The following is a 24,111-nucleotide window of genomic DNA, read 5'->3' on the forward strand; positions in this document are numbered from 1 at the left end:
TAATTTTTCAAAACAAAATTTATTAAAAGCGAATCGGAAATACGCCAAATAATTAACATCCGTTTAGGGGAAGTGACTCTAATGAAAACTATTGGACACTCCAAGCCACGTCAATTTACGACGCGTCTGCCAGTTTGTTTGTTGCTATCATATTGGGTTATGAACCCAAATAAACACATATTTAAATGAATATATAAGCTGACAAGAAATATATTTTCGGTAAAATGGTTCTGATGACGATGGTAGCCCGAGTTGCAGATGGCTTGCCACTGGCAGCCTCTATGCAAGAGGATGAACAGGTTCTAAGTGGGATTTGATTTATAAAACTAGTGGAATCTTAATCGGCATATAGTTCTATACAGTGTCCAGTGTATGTAGGTGTATATAAAAAATAGCACACGTGTCTTGATTTCATTTGTGAAATTATTTTACAAATGCTGTATACATGTCGCGGATATTTCTTTCATTTATTTAATGTTATATGGGTGTATGAATCAATCATTCTGGTATTCTTACACCATGCGTTTGTTTGTAACCCCCCCCCCCCCCGCTGATTTTAAAAACATTGCATCAAGTGTATTAAAAAAATATACTGAGCTTAGTCATTTCATTCATTGATATATTACTTCTGACACGGTTGGTGCTAGGGGGTCGCGAACACTGTCAACTTCTTGGCGTTTCGAATCAAACGGGAGTTTCTTTACCAACACTGTTGCCTTGTTTGCATATGCCAGTCTGCTTTCAAGCAACAAATGTGATGTAGTTCACCATCTTTGAAAATTTCAATAAGTCTTTACATTTCGGATTTACATTTCTTCTTGGAATACATGTATACAAAAGTTCCTTCTATTCTTCATTCAGTTTGTTTTAGAAATACGTGTATTGAAGATAGACATTGCAAATATTGGACATAGATGACACAGTTTTTACAGAAAGAGACTAGTTTAGAAGCTAGAAATGAACAGTGAGCAATCTGCTTGTTTGCATTGCAAGCTTCTGTTTGCATTGAAACAGCAATAATTAAACAGTGTAAGGGCTTTCTTAGCAAACATCAGGCTAGAAATTATAACTCAATGAATGAAATCAAATTGTAGGCATTTTTTATATCTTTTTAATGCATTTCATTTATCGGTAGTAGGGTACAAACAAACCAAAGGGTGTGCAAGTACTCTAGTCCCAATTCAAAAATTCTTAATTCAGGTTTAGTCATTTCAGATATTTCTTGCTGGAAGGGGTGTGGGAATTAAAGGACACTTCTTATGATAAGGAGATTTGTTTGTGAGAATAGATCATTGTCACAAATATCACAGTACAGGGATCTTGATCATTAGTAATGCACTGAATTTTATATGGTAACAGGCTAATTCAGACCATGGCTGATTTGGATCAGGCCTATTTGCCTAAAATTGGGCTGATTCAGACCAAATTAAATATTAAGTTTTGTATGGTTAGGTTTAAATGTGACATTTAAATTTTATGAAATATGATATTTCTCATTATTTCCCAGGTATGTTGAGCAAAGAAAATATGCATTTAAGGGTAGTACTTTTAGTTATATTGTTTATAATGAAATCAAATAACTTAGAACTGTTTATATTGCATTGGCACTTTACTTGTTAATATTTTTGAGGCAGTTCATTCACCTTTATGCAAAATTTAAATGGTTTATTTTATTGAAAATAATATAATTACACATACTGACCCAAAAAATAAACATAAATCTGGGTTTATGAAGTAAGATTTCTTTTGTATTGAAACTGTCAGTGTTATCTCTGTTGAAAGGTTAAATATATTTTACAAATCATTGTTTAAAGCACAGTTAGCTTTTGTTCTCGGTGAATTCACATTGACTCATTTAATTGTATCCAAAATACTGAAAAAAATCAAAAACATGGTCCATATGGTATCATTTTTTTCATATATATTGGTGTGTTTGCTCACATTTGGTCATTTAGGCAACCTTGAACCAGGATTACCTGTTTAAGTTGTTTTTGTTCAGTCTGAGATATTAGGCTACCCTGATTACTATTCATGTTGCTTTGTTCTAATTATCAGACAAGTAGTATTGGTCAGTTTACAGAATGTTAGTATAAACAATATAGTATGAGCAGCATGTTATTGATAACATCATGGGTGCAATAGATTTTTTCTGAATTCTGCTGGTAATAGGATATCAGTGAGAAGAGTGTCTATCTTTTTTTCCTAGGAAAACATTTCACCTTGACCTTTGTCCTATTTAATAAAGGTAAAAGAAAGCATTGAGAAATAAAACATTGTCATTACTTATTTTATAAGATGCCATGAACCTCCTGCACAAAAAAACCTCTTCAGCTACAAAAACTGTCTTGTTTTTTTTTCTTCTTGGTACAAATGGGTAAGTTGTTTGATTTGGATTTTTAACAAATAGATTTTATAGTTTTTAGTCATATCACTATGATATCTGCATTGTGGCAGTTTATAGTAATGTCTAGCACTGGGGTATTGTGCCGCAGACATGTAGCATGATGTCCCATCCAGTCATATTATCCTGACACTGGGCTGACCAGTCCTAACACTAAGTGTGGCAGCTATTAGTACTATTTTTATAAGTCTTTGGTATGACTCTGTGGGGATCAAACCCACAACTTCCCATATCCAAGGCAGATGCTCTAACCACTCTGCCACCGGATCAGTCAGTGGAGCTGGGAGTAAGTGCATTAACATATTCACTACTTTTTGATAGTGTTGGAAGTGGTCATACTTGTCTGATTTATGGTCCACATCAGTCTATGATTTGGGCCAATTCCACCTTGGTCCGAACCAGCCAGCATTCAAATCTGAGTCCCTAGTTGAGATGAAAACTACAAATAGATAAAGACTAAAAGCATTTGTTATATTTCTGCCTGTAATTGGCTGAATGTAAAATTAAGTGCAGCACACACATATACCTGCAAATATGGAAGTTATATCAGAATAAATTTTTAAAAATTTGACTTGACTATTGGTGGGCAATCTTTGATGCTGGTTACCACCTGAGTCAGCAATACAGAGCCTGATATTACATTTTTTTGTATTGTACATTTGTGCTTTTTTATATAGTACAATAACAATATTCTCCTGATGTCCATTTACTGTGACAGTCCTGTGACACCTTCGTGTGACAGCCCATGATGCTTTTGAACCCATTGTCATGCTGTACACTATTGTACTTCTCTGTTTCCAGTTATCAAGTAAAATTATTCTGTTGAATGAACGGTGTCACCTAATCCATGCCCTATGATTTGAATGACTCATTTTCTTGCCCCATCTCTGGTATGTATAAAAAATAGTCCAGGATAAATAATACTCACTAATTTAGCCATTCTCTTTTTGTACCCAGTGTGACATGACTGCTGGTGTGTAACCTTTGATGCTGGTTAACACTGCTGGTCACATGTGTATATTTCTGTATGGATACCAGTTGTAAATTATGACTTTTTATTCATTTTGTTTATTAACATAAACAATAATATAATACATGATGTTCATGCATGGATTTGGAGGATGGTAATGTAAGCATACATGCCTACCATTATGTTTTTGGCGTAATAATTAAGCTTTTTTTCCACTAAATTATGCCTTATGTGTAAATGTATTCAGATTACACGTTTTCAGTATATCCCCCTCAAAAAAAAATTAATAATTTGTTTTCTCATTTTTATTAACATCCCATTAACCCCACAGACTGTATTCTAGAAAAGATGGTTTCTGTGTAACTACGACATAAGAATATGCTTGGCCGTAAACTTACATGCACTTTCCTAATATTATTATGTTCTATTTACAGCAGCTGCCCTATTTCCAAGAAATATGGTGGTTCTACTTTCAATCTTTTGACTTGGTTTCTACTTACAGCAGTTGTATGGCTTAGTTAGGAGAGAAACAGACTGGTTTTCTAACTTGTAATCTTTGCTTGCAGATTCTTTGTTCAAATTGATAACTGGTACAGAACCAGTCTGTAGGTATTTTGTGCTGAAAGTCAAGTCGGATTTATTCTAGTCAATGCATGTGTTGAGCAAAAATGTTTTTCAAATAATTTCACAGATGGATTAGAAAAGAAGAAAAATCAATTCAGAGATGAATACATGAACTACATATTACAGCATTCCATTCTAGGCAGCTTCATGCCCCTTTCAGGCTGTATGGAAAGGATTTTAATGTTGGTCATGGTGGTAAAACAAAGAAACCATGAATTAGCTTGTTTTACTAACTCCAGTAGTAAAGTAACTTCTTTTTTTACAGCAGAGCTAAAAAGTTGTACCCAGTCTGTGTGAGAGACTTTGACAATGAAAAGGGCAAAGTCAGAGTGCTCTTCTTTCGTTGCCAGAATTAACAGTAGATTCCACTGGAGAAAACAATTTTTTATTTGCTTGATAATGCTTTGAATAAATATTAGTTGGCAGAACTGTATGGGGTTTTCAGTTGATGCTGCATCGGTGATGACTGAAATTCATAAAGGAGTTGCATTCTGTATTTTGAAAAATGTCTCCATCATTGTTCATATCAGGTTGTCTCAGTTATATGATGCACCATGCTGCATGAAATGCTGCTGATAAATTAGAAAGAGAACTCTGAAGTATCAAGTTGGCACTCTACCTGACAATGTACTTCATGGGGACAGAGTTTATTTTTTTCATCTTATTTGCCAGCTAAAAGACCCAATAAACTGGAAGATATAAATTTCCTCTTCTTTGTCAGGTTATGAAAGGATTATTTGTTCTTTACCATTCTAATGCTGACTGTGAGAGATTGTTCAGCATAGTTAACAAAAGTAAAACTGAATTTAGATCCAGGCTCTGTAATAACCCAGCACTTAGTACTCAACTTGTGTGCAAAACATTTATAGTCTCAGCTGATACAAAGTATTTTGAAATGCAATATGCATCTGTTGGTTTTTAAAGCTCAAAACTTGAAATAGTAATTGATGTTAAAAGTCCAGAGGCATAAATAAATCATTTTGTACATATGCTTATTGAATTTTTGTCATGTTATATGTGGATTACTCTTTTTCTGCTCAGATTACCCTTTTTGTCCACTTGAATTACTCTTTTTCCTCACCAGGGGTTGGCATGCATGTATAAGGGATGCAATTTGAACACAAGGGACATTCTCAGAATGTTAGTTTCATAAGATCATGACCATATAGAAGAAGCACATGGCTGTTGAATCCTGACAAGTTGGTCATGAGGTAAAGACATCATAGGTAATGGTTTATGTAGCAGAAAATTGATCTAGTGAAAACAGACTGATATAGGAATGTGGAAATAAAGAAAAAAGTTTTATAAATGTCCTTGTTTGGATTTTTTAATTCAGCATAAAATTCTAGAGCATATATTGATCGCTAGTTGGTTGATGAGGCATCTACATTGCTTTACAAGTTTGTCTAACATAGTGCAGATTAATAAAAATAGTTACAAGGGCAACCTGCGAATAATTGTGAACATGAAGAAACCATTTTCATTTTGATACAGTAATATGAACTTCACTGATTCATATGTTTGCAGTCCGTTTCCAAATGGAAAATTCTGGGGCTATCTAGATGTATAAATCATGGCCACTAGCACATACTAAAGGAAAACTGTACCTAAAATGTAGAAATAATTGCCACTAGCCCACATTGCCACAGACAGGAATGATCAATAGACACTATAAACTCACAGTGGTTCTGTACATATATTATTGATAACATTTTGGGATTGTTGGTTGGTTTTTAACAGCAGATTTTGAAACAATATTGGCAAGAAAATGCTGAGGAAATGTAAGCTAAGTGCCTTTCCAGAGGACTCACTGAGGCAGTTGACCTGGCCTGGCCTGGGTGCATACTGAACCTGCAGTCTTTGCATTATGAGTCCACTGCTGTACAACGGAACTACAGCATATGCCAGATTTTCTGTTAAAGTGGATGTATATCTCTTGATTATATACTTTTCAAACAGTTACTGGTCAGCAAGGTCCAAAAATGATTTATATCCACCGTGGAAAAAGATGTTCATGACATAATGTGTTTAAACCTGCATCTTTGCCAGACATTCAAAGGGACAGCCATGTTACAGTTGATGCTTTGACTATGTATTCTATAATGATGTCAGATGTCTCGCTAGGATTTTAAAACTAGGAGTCCTGGACTCTCATTTTGGTAAAATTAGGAGTTCTACCAGCAAAAGTTGTAGTCCCCTTCTAGATGTGAATTTTGCAAATTAGAAGAACTATTGGTTGCCACTGAGTTTAATTTCTACATTCTTTATAACATTGACAAATAGCTCTTGTTTGTCCATTGGAGTGGCTGTATTTTTGTCAGTTTTGTCAATCCAAGGAAAGGTCTTATTCCAAACACTAAGTCAGCATCACACACTTCTTTACACTTGGCTACTGTCCCATCTGAATTATCAGTTCAAGCTACTGAAGCACTCTTCTGAATTGCTATTTAACCTCCGTATGTCTTGATTTTGAGGTCACATGCACTGCTTGTTTAACTGTACATGGAAATGAACACAATAATGAAAGCTCAAGTTGTTTATTTGATGTAATCTCATATATAACCACATTTAGATCTCCGGGTCTTTTTGCCTCTGAATTGATCACTGTAAATATCAGCTCATTTTCCAACCCAGCAGCCAAAGCCTTTGAACTTGCCACCCAGCTATTGCATCATGTTCTTTCAATGTACTCTTATATCAGCACAGCTACTTGATCAACACATTTTTCCACTCAGCAGGTGACTAAAGCAAGTCTGGCAAGTCTGATTTTGCTGCCCACCTATTGCATGCATACAAAGGACTCCTGACTAGTGATTTTCTCTATCCCAGATTTTAAAAAAATTACATCCAAATGTGCGTGATAAAGTGTTTATGAGACCTCTGGGTGTAAATAAGTACAGTATATTCCAAGTGAGTCCATCTTGTGAGATTGAACCATACTCATTAAAACAAAAATGCACATTGCTATCAATGAAAGCCATCAGAAAAAAGGTTGGTCAGTGTGACCTTTTGCAGTGCAAATGTGTGACAAACTTGGAGATTTAACTGTTGGCTCCACCAGTGTTTGCTTATGGTAGAAGCATGAAATCAAATGCAGTTTTTCTTCATTGTTAAAGTTCTTACAATATACTATTATCAAAAATGAAGGTCACTGTAACCCATACTTACTGTGTCTCCGGGTTAAGAGCCATTTGTCAGCCATATGTGGAGGATTCATGTCCAATACCCCCTGCCACTTTTTTTTCAAAAGCTATGAGAGGTACGAGTACAGGAAACTTCATTTTCGTATGTAAGTTATTGGGGTATATGCTGTGTACATAATGAAACGTCATGTCTTGCAAATATTTAAATCTCATAACTTTCTTTTTTATATTTCAGATTGGTAGAAGCATAATGGAATACCAGAATCAAGCCAAACAGTTATTTCGCAAAATGTCTACAGATCCCCAGCCTCCAGCTAGATGTAGCATTGAGACAGGACAGTTCATTTTCCAGTTAGTAAACTTGATTCCAAATTACAGAAAAACTTGACTTAAAAAATTATTCTAAGGGATCACACAATTTATTCTTAAATGATGCATGTTCTCTATATTGAGATTAAAACTGACAATAAGAATCCAGTCCTCTGACTAGATGTTCTTTCTATGGAGGTGTTTTTGTGGTAAGGTCATAATTACTCTTTGCCTGCTATACAGTTTAACTGAAATATTCTTTCAATAAAATATTTTGGTGCTGATGGAGGGAGGTTCATAAAATGGGGGTTACAGGTGTCCTTGTTATAACACAGGTATTGTTATGGATGTCCTTGTTATTTAACAGGTGCTGTTATTGGTGTCCTTGTTATAACACAGGTATTGTTATGGATGTCCTATTTATAAAACAGGTGCTGTTATGGGTGTCCTTGTTATAACACATGTGCTGTTATGGGTGTCCTTGTTATAACGCAGGTATTGTCATGGACATCTTTGTATTTATTGAACTTTTGTCATATCATTTCACCTCTGTCACAGTACGCTATTTTTACTTCCATGGACAGCATTATAGTGCTGTATCACGGTACATTATTTTTACTTCCATGAACAGCATGTAGTAATGTATAACAACAGTGCATTACTTTTACTTCCATGGACAGCATTACAGTGCACTATTTTTACTTCCATGGACAGTATTATAGTAATGTATAATTTTACACTTTTTTGACTTCCTTGGACAGCATCATAGTGCTGTATCACAGTACACTATTCTGACTTCCATAGACAGCATTTTCACTTCCATGGACAGGAATATAATGCATATATCACAGTACACTATTTTCTTTTCCATGGACAGGAATATAATGCTTTTTCATAGTACATGTACACTGTTTTGACTTCCATGGATAGCATTAGAGAGCTGTATCACAGTACACTAATTTGACTTCCATGGACAGCATTATAGTGCTGTATCATGGTACACTAATTTGACTTCCAAGGACAGCATTATAGTTCCGTATCATGGTACACTAATTTGACTTCCATGGACAGCATTATAGTACTATATCACAGTACACTAATTTGACTTCCATGGACAGCATTATAGTGGTGTATCACAGTACACTATTTTCACTTCTTTGAACAGCCACTTTTCAACTCGACTCCTAAAAGGGAATTGGGGGACAACTTGTCACATTTGCTAGAATATGGCCAGTTTACCCCACAGCGGCTCATTTTGTCATGCATAGCATAACCTACTTTGAAAAATGGTGTAAAACCTCAATACAAGAACAACAACAACAAGTAAAAATAAGGGTATTATTCAGTTAATAGCAGAGGTATTAGTAGGGGTGGGTGGTATACCTGTAACATGGTATCTGCCTGATATTCAAGTCTGGTTTAAATGTTAAGTTATGGAAGTAAATAAACTCATCTCAGTTCATAGAAGAATGTGGACAAAAACTGGTCTCCCAGCTGACATAACTTTATCCAGCCACAGCATATTTATGTAGTAAATATGTGATCCAATATTGACTCAGAATTTGTTAGTCTTCTGTAGTCAGCTATTCCAGAATCAAAAAAGGCAAATGTCTGGTCACAAATACATTACAGTAGATCTGAGAATTTCTGTATCCTGTAATCATCGTTTCTCATGATGATTGTAAGAATGGAATGTTTAGTGGTGAAACTGGTATATTAATGTAAATATGGACCACCTACAATACTTTAACTGATAGTGTGTCAAACAAAGTGAAATCACACACATTGGACATTCTGTGTTGAAAAATGATTTTGTCTGCTTAAAGTGTTCTGTTTATTTGGAAGGACACATGTTCTTTGATTTATAATAATTTTCTTTTAAATGTTAATATTTGTTCAACTTTGGAACTATTTTTTACACACAACAAATGAAAGGTGTAGCATCTGTCAGAATGAAAGAAACTATTCATTCTTATTTTTCTCTATAAAATAATTTCCACAAAATAAAAGCTATGTGATAAAGAGAATCTCAATTGGGTAATGATTTAATATTTAATTTATGAAACTTGTTGAATAATATCCACCTTTTGCAAGCCTTGGCAAGCAAAATTGGGACATTACTCAGTGAGTTTCATAAATGCGTTATTAAATCATTACCCATTTATCCTTTATATATACCATAAAAATAAAAGGACCCAGATATGATAATCCAGTAGAAATTTTTTACAAATCTGAGATAGTACCTCTCAGTATCACAAATTGTACTATTGAGATAGGAGAAACCCCATCAGAGTAGGGGTTTTGAAACATTTTATGCCGATAATTTATGTATTAAAACTGTATGATTACCAGTGGCACAGCTTTATATAGGTCAAAGAATAACTCGGTAGTTAGTCTCAGGATTCCTTAACCAGGAATCAATATTTCAGAACCATTGCAATGGAAGCCTGATTGATATGGTAATATCAAATTTTTATATATATATAAAGTCATAAAACAATTGAAAAGAAATATATCTGGAATTTTGCTTACAGTATTTGGAACAGAGACAGGCTTGTTATTGCTTTACACTCAATTCATCTCCTGATTTGTAGTGAAAGGGAGGTGACTCTTGCTTACAACAATATTGGTTCCTGTGGACCTGATATAATGTGCAAGTCAGTGGATGAAGAGCAAAATCTAGGGATAGTTTAAGAATGTTGCTAACAAGTCATCAACACCAGTCACTTTTGAAATGAAAATTTTATATAATTTCCCTTCTAAAAAATATCCTCAGTAAAGTTTGGTAAGAAAATTTCTTTTGACATATATTCAGTATCTGATAGTGGTGAATCAAACTTTCAAAGTCCTTATCAGTGTCTAACCCAATACTTCACAATTAACCATTTAAACTATTTGCAATTTTGGTAAAATAATTAATGACTTTGACATTAGCAAGAGAAAATAACATAATTTTATAATCATTTATAATATCTATCTAATTGACATCTCTCCATAAAGGAAAAGCTTATATGTTTCCTTAACTGACCTTTGACCATTATACAGCTTTGTCTCTTATACTCCAGGTTCAGAAAATCCACTTGTCCATTCTTCTTAATTAGGTTAAACTTGGCAGGACTGAGTAAAATTTGACTTTGTACTAGTCCCTGGCCCAAACAGATACAAGGTCACACCTTGAGAATAAGTCTGAGTGCATTTTCTACCCTTAACTGGCTCCACAGTTCAGCGTTGCTTAACATTTGGCATTGGTCATTTATATAAAACCTATGCTTGATCTATCTACAAGTTGTCAGTCTGGAACATGTTGCAAAAGAAAAGACTTCTCATTTTGTTACACATGTACTTGATGTAAACGTTTTACTAAATTGAGTAAATGTTATGAACATCATGCTTCAGTTTCACACATAACCCTTGATTTCCTAATGATATTTGCATGCACTGTGACACTTTATAGTATTTTAGGTGTCATTTTAATGTGTAGAAAGTTTACCTTTCAACAGACTTTCACACAACTTTATGAGTCAGAATTCTGAGATATTAGGAGAAAGAGAATGTCAAAATGTTTTCATTTAGTCAGACAGTGTTACAGTTATGCCATTTCATCGATATTTCCAAACTTTATTGATACATTGCTTTGCCAAATGAAAGATGCCAGCAGATATTTATGTAAATACTTAATTACTTTTCACAAGAAAAATGCCACCATTATGACATACAAAATGAGTATTTAAAAAGCCTCAGCCAATTCCCACCAACTTTCACACAATGCATGATGATGTAATCAGTTTATAAAGCAGAGAATATCAAAATGGCTGATTTGTGGAAATCTCATTTTATGAATAACCTAAAATGTTCCACATCTTTTGGCCAATCCGCAATCTTCCTTTGTACAGTTCTCTAGAATGGAGGTTTGACCAGAATGGATCATTTAGTTCAAAAGTTGGTGGAAACTGAGACATTAGAATTTTTCTTTTAGATTCTACTTTCTGATGTATGTTTTGTACAATTGCATACTTATATAAATATCAGCTGGTATCTTTACTTTTCCATGACCATGTATTTATTTTGAAACTGGTGGTATGGGACAAGCATAACAATTTTGGACCAAATGTTGTCATTCTCTTTCTCTTAACTTCTCCCATATCTAACTCTTGAAGATGTGTGATAGCTTGTTGAAAAGGAAAACTATGACTCTTAGATTATTTAAATGTTTCACTATACACAAATGCCACTAATTAATCAAAGGATATGGATGAAACTGCGATTTCTTGAATTGCAGACATTTTCTTGTATATTTATCTAAGTAGCCGTATATTAGAACAGTGTTTTCATGGTTTTGACCCATTTCTGTATCAAGCTTGTATCAGGTGACTATTTTAGTAAAATTGTAGTGGAGAAGTTTATTGCCTTGAAGATAGGGACCAGTGTAATTATTTTAGTGGGAAAGTGTATTGTGTAGAGTATAATAATGACAGAGACCAGGGTAAGCAGTGTAGTGGAAAAGTCTATTATGTTGAAGACAGGGACAAGTATAAGCTGTGTAGTGGATACTTCTGTTGTTTTCAAGACAGGGACCAGTGTAAGCAGTGTAGTGGTGAAGTGTATTGCGTAGAAGACAGGAACCAGCGTAAGCAGTGTAGTGGAGATATGATATTTTGAAGATAGGAACCAGTGTAAGCAGTGTAGTGGAGAAGGTTGTTGAAGACAGGGACCAGTGTAAGCAGTGTAATGAGATAGTGTATTGTGTTGAAGACGGGGACAAGTGTAAGTAGTGTAGTGGAGAAGTGTATTTTGTTGAGTATAATGAGGACAGGGACCAGTGTAAGCAGTGTAGTGGAGAAATGTTTTGTGTAGAAGATGGACCAGTGTAAGCAGTGTAGTGGATAAGGTTGTTGAAGACAGGGACCAGTGTAAGCAGTGTAGTGGGATAGTGTATTGTGTTGAGTGTATTGATGGGAGTGACCAATGTAATGTAGTGGAGAAGTGTATTATGTTGAAGGCAGGTGTAAGTAGTGTAGTGGAGAAGCTTATTGTGTACAAGAAATGGACCAGTGTAAGCAGTGTTGTGGGAAAGTGTATTTTGTTGAGTATAATGATGGTATTGACCAGTGTAATCAGTGTAGTGGAGAAGTGTATTGTGTTGAAAACAGGGACCAGTGCAAGTAATGTAGTGGAGAAGTGTATTTTGTCGAGTGTAATTAATGAAGACAGGGACCCATGTAAGCAGTGTAGTGGAGAAGCTTATTGTGTTAAAGACAGGGACCAGTGTAAGCAGTATAGTGGAGAAGTGTATTTTGTTAGTATAATGAAGACAGGGACCAGTATCTCTTGCAACTTGATCATCCTAGGGATGAGTATTTGGGAAATGTTTTCCTGAGTCCTGCTCACCTTCATGTATAGTTTTTAACTAGTTTTAGCTTGTAATGTAATCAGGTTTAAAAAATATATTACCTCCCTAGAATTTCTTGCTTTATTTTTATTAATAACACTGAATGCAGGGAAAATGACATTATTGCACCAAGAAATTCAAGCTATTTTATTTCTTTATAGAAAATCCAAATTTGTCAGGTCCCATTATGTCCATTTAGAAATAATAACACTTTCAAGGTATTAGCAAGACTTGGAAGCCATTATGCTAGTTTACAAATTATGCAGTTTGTCGTGTCTCAGTTTTTGAAATGCTGGACTTTTGTACAAAGTTTCAAGCAACAAAACTCTATTATATCTAAATGAACTGTTTCATGCTAGAAACCAAGAAAAGACTCTTAATTTAAGAAAAAATTCAGCTTACCACCTATCCATTAAAAAACCAAAATAAAGAATTCTTTAAGAAAAGATTTCTGTAGTCTGGGTCACTAATTTGGAATAGAATCCTAAATTAAAAGTAAATTAGAGAAACTACAAACTTAAGTGCATTTATTTATGATCTTATTTAATGGATGAAAAGTGAAAACTGTTTGATTTGGCAAATGCATTTCAACATAAACTATAAATTCTCAAACCTTCCATTTTTTTTGTCTCAATATTCTTTTGCACTGTCCGTACACAATTTTCCTAGTTGGAACATGCAAGGAGGATTAGTCACATGCAGCTAATTGTGGCACATTCTTTAAATAAAGTTGTTACTGTTATTATTGTTATTATTATTATTATTATTATTATTATTATTTTCATCATTGTTAAGTTTACATTTTTGCCTAAACATGAGGGAAAGATCTCACCTAAAGCATAAAATTCTTTCATGAATGCTGAAGCAAATGTTTTTTAACATGGTAAAAACATTTATAAATATTGTTTTAGCTGACCAGTAACCCCAAAAAATCCTTTGCAGATATTATTTTTTTAATAAAAATGACAAAACCTGTGCTAATTGCAATTTAGGTGCAATATGAGATGTTTGACTCAAAAAATGTAATGTTACCAGCTAAAGGGAACTGTCAAGTCATAGTATGGTTTATACACCCTCAAGTACCAGTTCAAAGGAGAGCACCCGTATCATGGAAGGTCTGTTCACTGTTGCAAGAGCAGCTCTGTCAGAGGATTATATTTTGCAACACTTTGTATCAAATCCTTAACAGATACACTAAATCTTGTTAATTCTTAATTTTCAGTTCTTCCGTAAAAAGAGGAGTTTGCCACTTGGTGTTGATGTGACCAGTCATTTTCTTTCTTCATTTTCAGTTATTACATTGAGAGAGGAGTTTGCTACTTGGTGTTGTGTGACCAGTCATTTTCAAAGCGCCTTGCCTTTTCCTATCTTGAAGATTTACAGACAGAGTTCTCTGCTAATTATGGTTCCAAAGTAGAGACTGTCTCCAGACCATACAGCTTTATTGAATTTGGTAAAGGGATTTTGTACATTATCATTGCAACATTATATGATAATCATGATCCCAGAATGAAAATTGTTTAGTTCTGCATGTCATACATTCATGCAGCATAAGATAACATCATAAAGTGGTCTTATGAAAATATTAAAATTATTATCCGCACGTGTTTAGTTTTATGGATAATATCATTCCTGTTTGTCTGTCCATTACTCTCACTTTTGCTAAACAGCTAAAGGAAAAATCACCAAGTTGTGTACATTATTCATCCAGTTATTAAGCTTTGCAGGTATATTATTATGTTATGGGTTATATTGTTGTGATACAGTAAAACCTGTTATGAGAGACCGCCCCTTCTGCCAACCAAAAGTGGTCTCTCAAGACAGGTGGTCTCTCATAAGAGGTGTGTGAAAATGGACTGGTTTTCAGGGTCAATAGTTAGCATTGTTGAAAAATAAATAATACCCATACTCACTGTACATGCATCATATCCTTTATTCATGAATCTTGTTAAATATTGCATGCATTCCTCTCAAAATATCTTTATATAATAAAGATATACATCTATCAAACAACGAGAATAAAATTTATATTTCAACATCACATTAATATGTACAAAAAATGAACAGTTAGATATGATGTATATATCTTATTTTATACACTTATTCACTTGTTTTTTTAAAAGAAATCCATTATACTTTTTTGTTGACATGTTTTACTCAGCTATTTGGTCTGAACATGTATCTCAATTATTGCCTTTTCCGGAATCAACTTTCCACTTACTGGTATGTTTTTACTCCTTGCAACACAAAACCACTCCCATACTCGCTCGTTCAGATCTCCGTAAACTGTCCGTCGTGCCGTGGCATATTTCCTCTGTGCTTGTGCACCTTTCTGCCATTCATTTCTAATGGACTTCTTGTCTTTGATTACATTCTGAACTTGCGTTTTACCGACGCTTAAGCTGACTGCTATTTTGCGAGTGGTCTCGCCTTTTTCATTTCGTTCAATGACATTAATCCTTTCTTCCAGCGTTAAAATGTTTCTTTTTTTCAGCGGAGATTCTGCCGTTGTTATTAGTGTTGACGTTACAAAGACTATCGGTTTTGATCAGGTTTTGGGGAATTGTGGAATAAATATATATTATGTACCAATGAATGAAACCAAAAGACATTATTAACTCATCAAGAAACAATACATTTATTCTGAGACGAAGTTTAAATCAACAGCGTTATAGCTCAATAAACAAATGTTCCGACCATCTGCACCCACGTAAACAGATTGTGGCTTGGTGAAACACTAACAAAAGAAATAAAAAATAATTTTAAAAAAATCTGGAAATGATTCTCACTTACTAGTATTAAAGACAATGAGCTCATTCACCCTCCAGGCATAATGGATTAACTGGAAAGCAAACGACGTACTCAAACCAACACTGAAGCCCTTTCAAACGATTTCTCACTTGGACATAAGGACTACCGGCGTTTTGTGAGTTTTCATAAAGATAAAGAAAAATACAAACCTCTAAATTGACTGCGTATATCCATCATTACTCCCTTTGATGTTACTCTTACTGGCTATTCACATGACTGCGGCACTACAATGGCGGTTAGTGACATGTACTTTAGTCTGGTTTACTCCAGTTTACAAATGACACCGTACGCTGGAGTTGTAAATTTCACAAAACTGGTACTGTAGCAAGACAAATTATTTTTAAATACTTTATTAGAGCAATCTTTGCTATTTATGCAGTCTTTGTTACAAAGGATTAAATGATGGTTAGAGGTGTTTATCCCGATGTATGGTTGTTCAACTACAGTGTTATTTAATGTGCACTTTGTTTGCTTACTACATTTATCCCGAGCTCTAGTGTTTACAAAGGATTAAGTTAAAGTCAGTGGTGTCAATCTGTTTTGATTTTTTGGCGATGCGGTCGTTCATAGCAGTGTCAAAATGCATATTTTGCCAAGAAATCGCGGTCGCTGGTCGCGTTCAGCAGGTGGTCGTTCATAACAGAGCGTTTATATAGTAAAATCGATCCGTGCATTACGATTGTGGTCGGAAATGACAGGTGGTCGCTCATAGCAGAGGTCGCTCATGACAGGTTTTACTGTATGAGGTTATCATATTATGGTATGGGGTTATATTATTATGGCATGGGGTTATAATGTTGTGATATGAGGTTATCATATTATGGTATGGGGTTATATTATTATGGCATGGGGTTATATTGTTGTGATATGAGGTTATCATATTATGGTATGGGGTTATATTATTATGGCATTGGGTTATATTATTGTTGCCTCGCTTTCTTGTGGGCTATGTCAGGGTCCTGGGCTCTGCTCATGTTTTTTCATCCATTTGTCAAGGACAGTTGTCTTAGGAAATAGCATTGCATTCTTTCAGTTACATGTACATGAACTATAAACCAAATAAATTATTAAATTGATATTGCTGCTTTAAAATCAAATGGAATCTGACTGAAAATAGTTGTATTTTAGGAAATATTTTCATTGTTAAAGTATACATGCATATATTAGTAGATGACATATTAAATGTTTTATAAAAACATATCTAGGACTAACTTCAGTGAATCTGTTGTATGTAAGATACAAGGCTTAATATTATTCTATGTTTTACACTCATTAAATCATATAATCTGAGATTACACTCAATATGTCCTATAGTCTGAGTGCTACATAAATTATGTCCTGTTGGCTGATATTTACACTCATTATATCCTAAAGTATGAGTGTTACACTCAAAATATTATATAGTCTGAGTGTTATGCTCATTATGTCATATAGTCTGAGTGTCACACTCATAATGTTATATAGTCTAAGGGTTATGCTCATTATGTCATATAGTCTGAGTGTCACACTCATTTTTATATAGTCTGAGATTTACATTATATCTGAAATTCTGAGTGTTACACTCATAATGTTATAAAGTCTGAGTGTTATGCTCATTTTTGTTCCAGGCTAGAATCATGGAAAATTGTTCTGGCTAATGTAGGGTTGTATTTGTCCCTGATCATGAGCTGTTGTCTTTGCACATCTTTGTGGTCGAAGGTCACATGTGCAGAATATAAATTATAGTGACATTGCTCATCTTTATGGTCCAAGATCATATGTATAAATTATAAATTATAGTGCCATTAACATACATGCCAACCTTTACACTTTTTGCATAATCTTTCTTGTATTTTTCACGTAATTACTTCTTGCGCTCACTTTTGTATGGATTATGACTTTTGTGGTACATTAAAAAATAAAATAAAGATATAGCTACAAAAAGTTTTCTTTGTCATTTTTATCATCATCTCTTAATTACAATCATGTAAATTTGAGAATATTCTTAAAAAGGTTACTGTTGTATAAGAATAGCATAAGAGTACCAGATGTCCTAAGTGTACATGTGCTTTCCTTATTTTCTATTTATAGCAACTGTTTAGGACACATTTCCAAGAAAACAGATGGGTTTCTTCAATTTTAAACTTTTCTTCACAAATTTATTATGATGATAACATAGTTAATTAGTAGACCAGTCTATACCTTTAAAGAAAATGGTGCCAGATGTTAAGTAAAACAGGCTTAACAGCAAGACTTGTGGATGTTATGACTAAAATGTCAATGCAGATGGATCTCTTCAGACTTCTAGCCATTTCAGATGAAATAAAAGACAAAACTTTAAAATAAGAATATGAGAGTAATATAACAGAGTTGTCACATTGAGCACATGTCATTCTCATTGCAGAATTCACAACTTCATGATCATTCTGTGAAAGTTACACATGTAGACTAGTTAAAGTGTGTGCTAAAAATAAATAATTGTCAATATATTTTGTGTTTTTATTCTTGTTCTAATCCATGTGCTAACAAGTTCCAACAGTATGGAAAATATAATTTTAATATTAAATAAAATACATCCTAAACACTTTGTATGATATTCATCACAGATACATACATACAGAAGGCCAGGAAGTCGTACATGGATTCAAGAGCCAGGAAGAACCTCAGCAGCATCAACCATGAATTACATGATGTTCAGAGAATTATGGTACAGAATATTGATGATGTTTTACAGAGAGGGGAAGCTCTGTCAGGTATAGTGATTTTGTTTTTATTTGGGTGAGGATTTATAGAATTGGTTATATGCAGGCTTTCAGGTGTACTTTTCTGCATTTTTCATTGGGTTCCTTACTTTTCCCTACCTTTTCATTGAGTTCACAAGGATAGAGTTTTGAAGTCATAGCTCACCCTCTTCAAGGACATTTATAGGATGGAGAATTGGAAACTGTCAAAGGGTTTTTATATGGTTCACCATTAGAGATACAGGAATGTACATGTATCACAGAAGAATAATTAAATCAGTGACTGGCTAAATGAATAACAACAATAGGTTATAATTTTTGGTAGTTTTTAGTGTTTACCCATACCTTGGAAATGCAATAATCACAAATAAAAACCATCATAGAGATAGGCCACTGAGACGTCTTACTTGCCTCCCTTTCCTTTCATTCTTTCCTTCCTTTTCCTTATAACCTTCCTTACTGATATATATAGTACCACAAGATGTATAAATGTTTCATTAAAATGAAACGAGGCTTGAATTTATACAATGATTACAGTGTACATACTGTACATATATTTTATTTATATCACATACAAATATATTTGCCCTTTGAACGGAGTTAAGATTTACTATAGGCAGCTGTGTATTGACCGAGTGAAGGAACTCATCACATCCCTAAGTGTACAAAATGTACCTCTATGCCTTTTGTGGCTATTCACAGTCACCTTTGCATATTGATAAGTTGATTGTTTTATATTTTTAGTTTCTACTTTTTCTTCACATTGATTATATCAATATAATACACACTTATGACTTAAACATGAAAGATGGTTTTAATGATAAAAGTAGAGCACTACAAACATATGGTTAGCTACACCATTCACATGAATGCTTAGCCACTCACGTACAGGCACATGGAAATTAATGTGGAATAGAAACTATAAGGGAAATGATGAACCAATAAGAGGTAATTAAAATATTTTAACATATTTACAGTTGATCGAAGTCATTATTCTGCTTTAGTAACAGTATCACCAACAATAAACTCTCTCTCTCTCTCTCTCATCAGTTTAACATTAAAACTCTCTCTCTCTCTCTCTCTCTCTGGTTGACTTGACTTTAAAACTCTGTCTTTTTCTCTCTTCCTTTGGTCAGTTTGACAACTTTTCCCATCATTGAAAAGTCTAGAGGCATCGCAGGATGACACAAACGAAAATCCTCTAACATCATAAGTTCATAGATTTTAGCCTGTCTCTTGCTATGATGGTCCAGAGAGAGAGAGACAGATAGGCCTTTGGAAATTTTCACATTTAGTTAATAATAATCGAATTTTAGAACATTATATATTTAAGCAGAAACAACAACAAAACATTAAATACATTACAATATGTGTACCATGTAACTGAGAAATTTACCGTTTAATGTCAACATGGTTTGCAACTTTGTATCATTGATAAACACTGTATATAAATCACAAAGAAAGTACACACATATCATTACGACAATCCATATTCATATATGTTACTTGGTGTAATTTAAATTTCAATTTTTTAATCTAGCCCAAATTCCTTTTCTCTCTCACAACACATTTCTGCCTAGTTTTTCTGTTATGCATGAGATGAGGGGGGGAACAGAAAACAAAGGATTTTGATGAAAATGTGTACCATATTGAATTCATTTAGAAAACGAGGATTAATAATCCTTTTTATTGTTATTTTCATACGTCACTAATGATTATTGTGTGGAAATTGATCATTGATCTAGAATCGACTGCAGACGCTTGCAAGAATTTTTATATATGCGTATTATTGCACCATGTGCAGATCACAATTTGATATATATCAATAGTATTGGTATGCCAAATTGCTTTATACCAACACCTTAAATGCCATGTTATTTTTAATTTATGTGGTATATGCATGCATGCAAATTATACATATATACTTTAATTCAGGGTAAGAATTATCAATTACATCATTAGTTTCCTTTATATTTTTTACAGTGTTGGATTCAAGGGCAAGTAACCTGTCCTCACTTTCACAGAAATACAAGAAGGATGCCAAATATTTGAATTTAAAGTCCTCATATGCAAAGATAGCTGCCATCATTATCGTCGTAGTAATATTTCTTCTGTTCATTCGGTACTGGATCATTTAACGACACCATTTAATTATGTGGTGTCAACACAATGGTCATGAAGTAGATTCTCTGGAAAAAGTGCTGTAATTTAAATTTTCAAATGGAGCTACCAAATGCACATACTGATTAAATTTTACCTAATTTTGTTTGACCTTTATTAAAATTCAGATATGGATTGAAGGTCATGAATCCTTAAGGTCAGCTTAAGGGTATAAGTGTAAGACAATCAATAGCTGCCAGCCTGGGAAATGAGCTTAACAAAAACAAAATAACAAAGTACGCAGTGAGTTCATAAGTGGCAATCTTCAGCTTTGTTTAAATACAATAAAACCTGCTATGTGATACCACCTCTCTTGAGAGACCACATTTTCAATGCACAAATTAATTGGTTATATAGCATTGTGACCTGTTATGAGAGACCACCTGTCTTTAGAGGCCATACTATTTTTAGCAGAAGAGGTGGTCTTTTAAGACAGATTTCACTGTATTGAGTTTTAGTATAAATATGCATAGATGCTTCACATTGGGAAGAGGAACTTGCTGTCATTACATGTTGACCATAGTTTGTTTTGGTTACTAAATATATGCCTTAGTAGTAACTTTGTGGCAATTTAGGAAAACTGGTACCCCATGAATAAGAGTGAATTCACTGTTGCCATTGAATGTCAGCAAAATTTAATATGTTTATCACTGAGCAGTGTGATTCGCATCCAAAGAGCTACATGGAGATCTGATGGACAACACTGTGAGGTCATGTCTGTTGACCTTGTGGTTCACCAATTAAATCGCAGCTTTCAAATTTTTTAAAATGACACATCATTCAAAATATATCACCACTAATGGTAACTCTCCCTAACAAAAACATTAACTTTTTGCTGTGGAGATCTGAATTTAGTAAGATAAATCATTATGAGATGGGGCTTTACCATTTACAGTAGATTCATACTGTTCACAAGTTGTTACAATATGACAGGATTTTACTCTTTATGTTTGTTTTGTGTTTCCCCATGATTGGGTTGGTGTGAAATTAAACCCTATATATATACACGATCTGTTTCATTTTGACTGTTTAGAAAATTCTTGAATATCTACCCTGGACTTAATCTTTTAAGTTCCTTCTACTGTTACTATGTATGTTTTGCTGGAGCAGGACAATCTGATGTAATTTCAAAACTAGAATTGATTGAATTAAAAAATGTATCTTGGCAAAATATTTGATGCAAGGATCTGATAGTGTACTGTTTGTCAGTATAGTGGTTCTTTTCTTTGAGACCACCAAGAGGGGGTCAGAATGGTCAAAATATATAAAACATTTTATCACAGTTCATGAGAGTCATAGAATATACTCCCTTTTGATGTGACCACTTGGTAATGAAGTACATTATACATATCATTTTACTGCCCTTAATGTAATGGGTTCCATGGTTTTACTCCACTCTAACACAAACCGTGCTATGATTAAGGACTTTCTAACGAGAGAATGCTATACAGTTTTGATGGCAGGCTAAGTGACATCTGATCAGGAAGGTTGTCATGACAGGGACCACTGACTTTTGAAGGATGGAATTACAATATATTTGTACTTACAATTATAAGATAGCTTCCTGCAGCATATACCCCAATTTGCTGACAGCAGATCAGGGTATTTAATGTTGATCTTTTGATTACTCCTAACAAACTGTATAGACACAGATCTGCTGGTTTATTATGTGATGGTAGATCTGGATCTGTACAATTTGCATTTGGACTCCACTTGTAAATTAGTATATATGGTACTTCAAAAGGACTCAAGTAATAAAATGCTACCTGGAATTGTATACATTTTAAAGAATAGTATTGTCATATTGAGGAATATGTCAGTGATATAGAGTGACTGATATTTAACTTTAAAAATATTCTAATTTAAAAAAAATTCTGTTGGCGTTGTTCAGATATATCATTTTGAGTCTGTTCATGGTAAATATTTGCCATTATCTTCTTTAGATATGACAGTTCTACTATATTTTTCCTTTCTTTTTGGTCTAATCATATATATGATTATAAACTTTTCAGTGCAGTAATGTTTCTTACAGTGTTTATGTTTTATTCATGACAGTAAATATAATTAATAAATAGTAAGTTCATCAGTGATGTTGTGACTTCTATCCTAACCCTTCATGGCAGAAAAGATTTTTTAGAAATATAATTGCTTGATTGCACAATATTTTTTTTTGGTGCAATTCATACACCAGAAGAGTGTATGGACTTTTTATCACTACTCATCCTAAACAGTTTGGTGTATTACTGTGAAACTTTATGCACACATTCATTCCAAGATATAGTTGGTTTGAAATAAAAACAGTTCCACTTGAATATTCAATATGGCTGCTGAAAGTATTGCCGCTCCTGCTGAATGGATTATTGTATCAACATGGAGGTTTCATAAGAAGATTACTTATGATTTCTAGTTTGTCCTTTATGAAAATGGTGAACTAGTCTGACATCCAATGGCTGCCACAGCAGCCATCTTGAAATCATGATATTGCTCAAGTCATATATACATGGGGTTTCCACCAGAAGATTTCTTATGATGCTTTGTCATAAATGAATGCTGATCAGATCTCCTTTGCAAAATGATTTCTGTTAAAGTCTAGTTGCTCTTAAATGAAACATGGCCCAATCTGACCTCCATTATGGCCACCTTAAAATCTTCTCATGATTTCTAGTTGGTCCTAGATATAAATTGTGCCAATATAACATAATTACGTCAATCTAACATACAATATGGCCTTCACAACAGCCATCTTGAAATTATTGCTGTTGCACACCTCCTGAACAGGAAGTCATACCAATATAGGTTTTTGACCAGAAGATTTCTCATTGTCTAGTTGGTCCTAAATCATGATGATGACATGACCTCCAGTATGATTGTCATAGTGACCATCTTAAAAAAATCTTGACACTTTCCTTCTGGGTGGAGGGTCATATTGACATGGGGTTGGCAACAAAAGACAAAATGATGTTAGGTTGGTCTTAAATGAAAATAGTGCTGATCTAACAACTTTAAAATCTTATAGCTATTTCTTCTAAATGTAAGGTCACATTTCACAGTAATACACCAAAATGTAAAGTCATAACTCGGTCTATTTGTCAGGCACCAACCCCAGAATAGAGAGCCTGGATTAGTGTTGTTGACTTTGGGAACTTTTACTTTCATGTACAAGTGACTGTTACTTAGATCAATATAATCTTCTGATTGTCCTCTGATTTCGAATTCAATAGGACAACACAGGATGTAATTCTACCCATTAGGATTCTTGCATCATTATCATCGTGGGTGGCATGGCAAATAGATCAAGTTCTGACTTGGAACAGTTGCTTTTTATGCGAGTGTTCATGGGATCTGAAGGGGTTTCGATGTCTTTTTCTGCTGTTTTCCTTGCTGTGGCATAGATGTAGAAGTAATGCCTTGGCTAAAAGTCTTCAATTGCATTCACTGTTAAACGAAGTGGATTTCTACTTGAATTACAAACTGGTGAGCAGCAGTATTAATACATATGCTTACCAAGAATACCAGGTAGATCGTTTACTGTATGGAAAAGATGCCAAGAACCACACATATGGATCTATCCTTGATATGGAAAC

General features: G+C 34.1%; 1 protein-coding gene across 1 annotated transcript; it reads left to right on the forward strand.

Moving 5' to 3' along the window:
- The first annotated feature begins 64 nt into the window (after window positions 1–64).
- Window positions 65–22,613, forward strand: LOC149780179 (vesicle-trafficking protein SEC22b-like). The gene is made up of 5 exons (XM_089936923.1): window positions 65–299; window positions 7,374–7,489; window positions 14,129–14,289; window positions 18,233–18,379; window positions 20,351–22,613. The coding sequence occupies exons 1-5, from the start codon at window positions 225–227 to the stop codon at window positions 20,503–20,505; spliced, it is 654 nt and encodes a 217-aa protein (XP_089793049.1). The 5' UTR covers window positions 65–224; the 3' UTR covers window positions 20,506–22,613.
- The last annotated feature ends 1,498 nt before the right edge of the window (window positions 22,614–24,111 follow it).

The sequence above is a fragment of the Sinohyriopsis cumingii genome, chromosome 16, assembly GCF_028554795.1.
Source record: "Sinohyriopsis cumingii isolate HCF-2022 chromosome 16, ASM2855479v2, whole genome shotgun sequence".
In the NCBI taxonomy this organism is placed as follows: Eukaryota; Metazoa; Mollusca; class Bivalvia; order Unionida; family Unionidae; genus Sinohyriopsis; species Sinohyriopsis cumingii.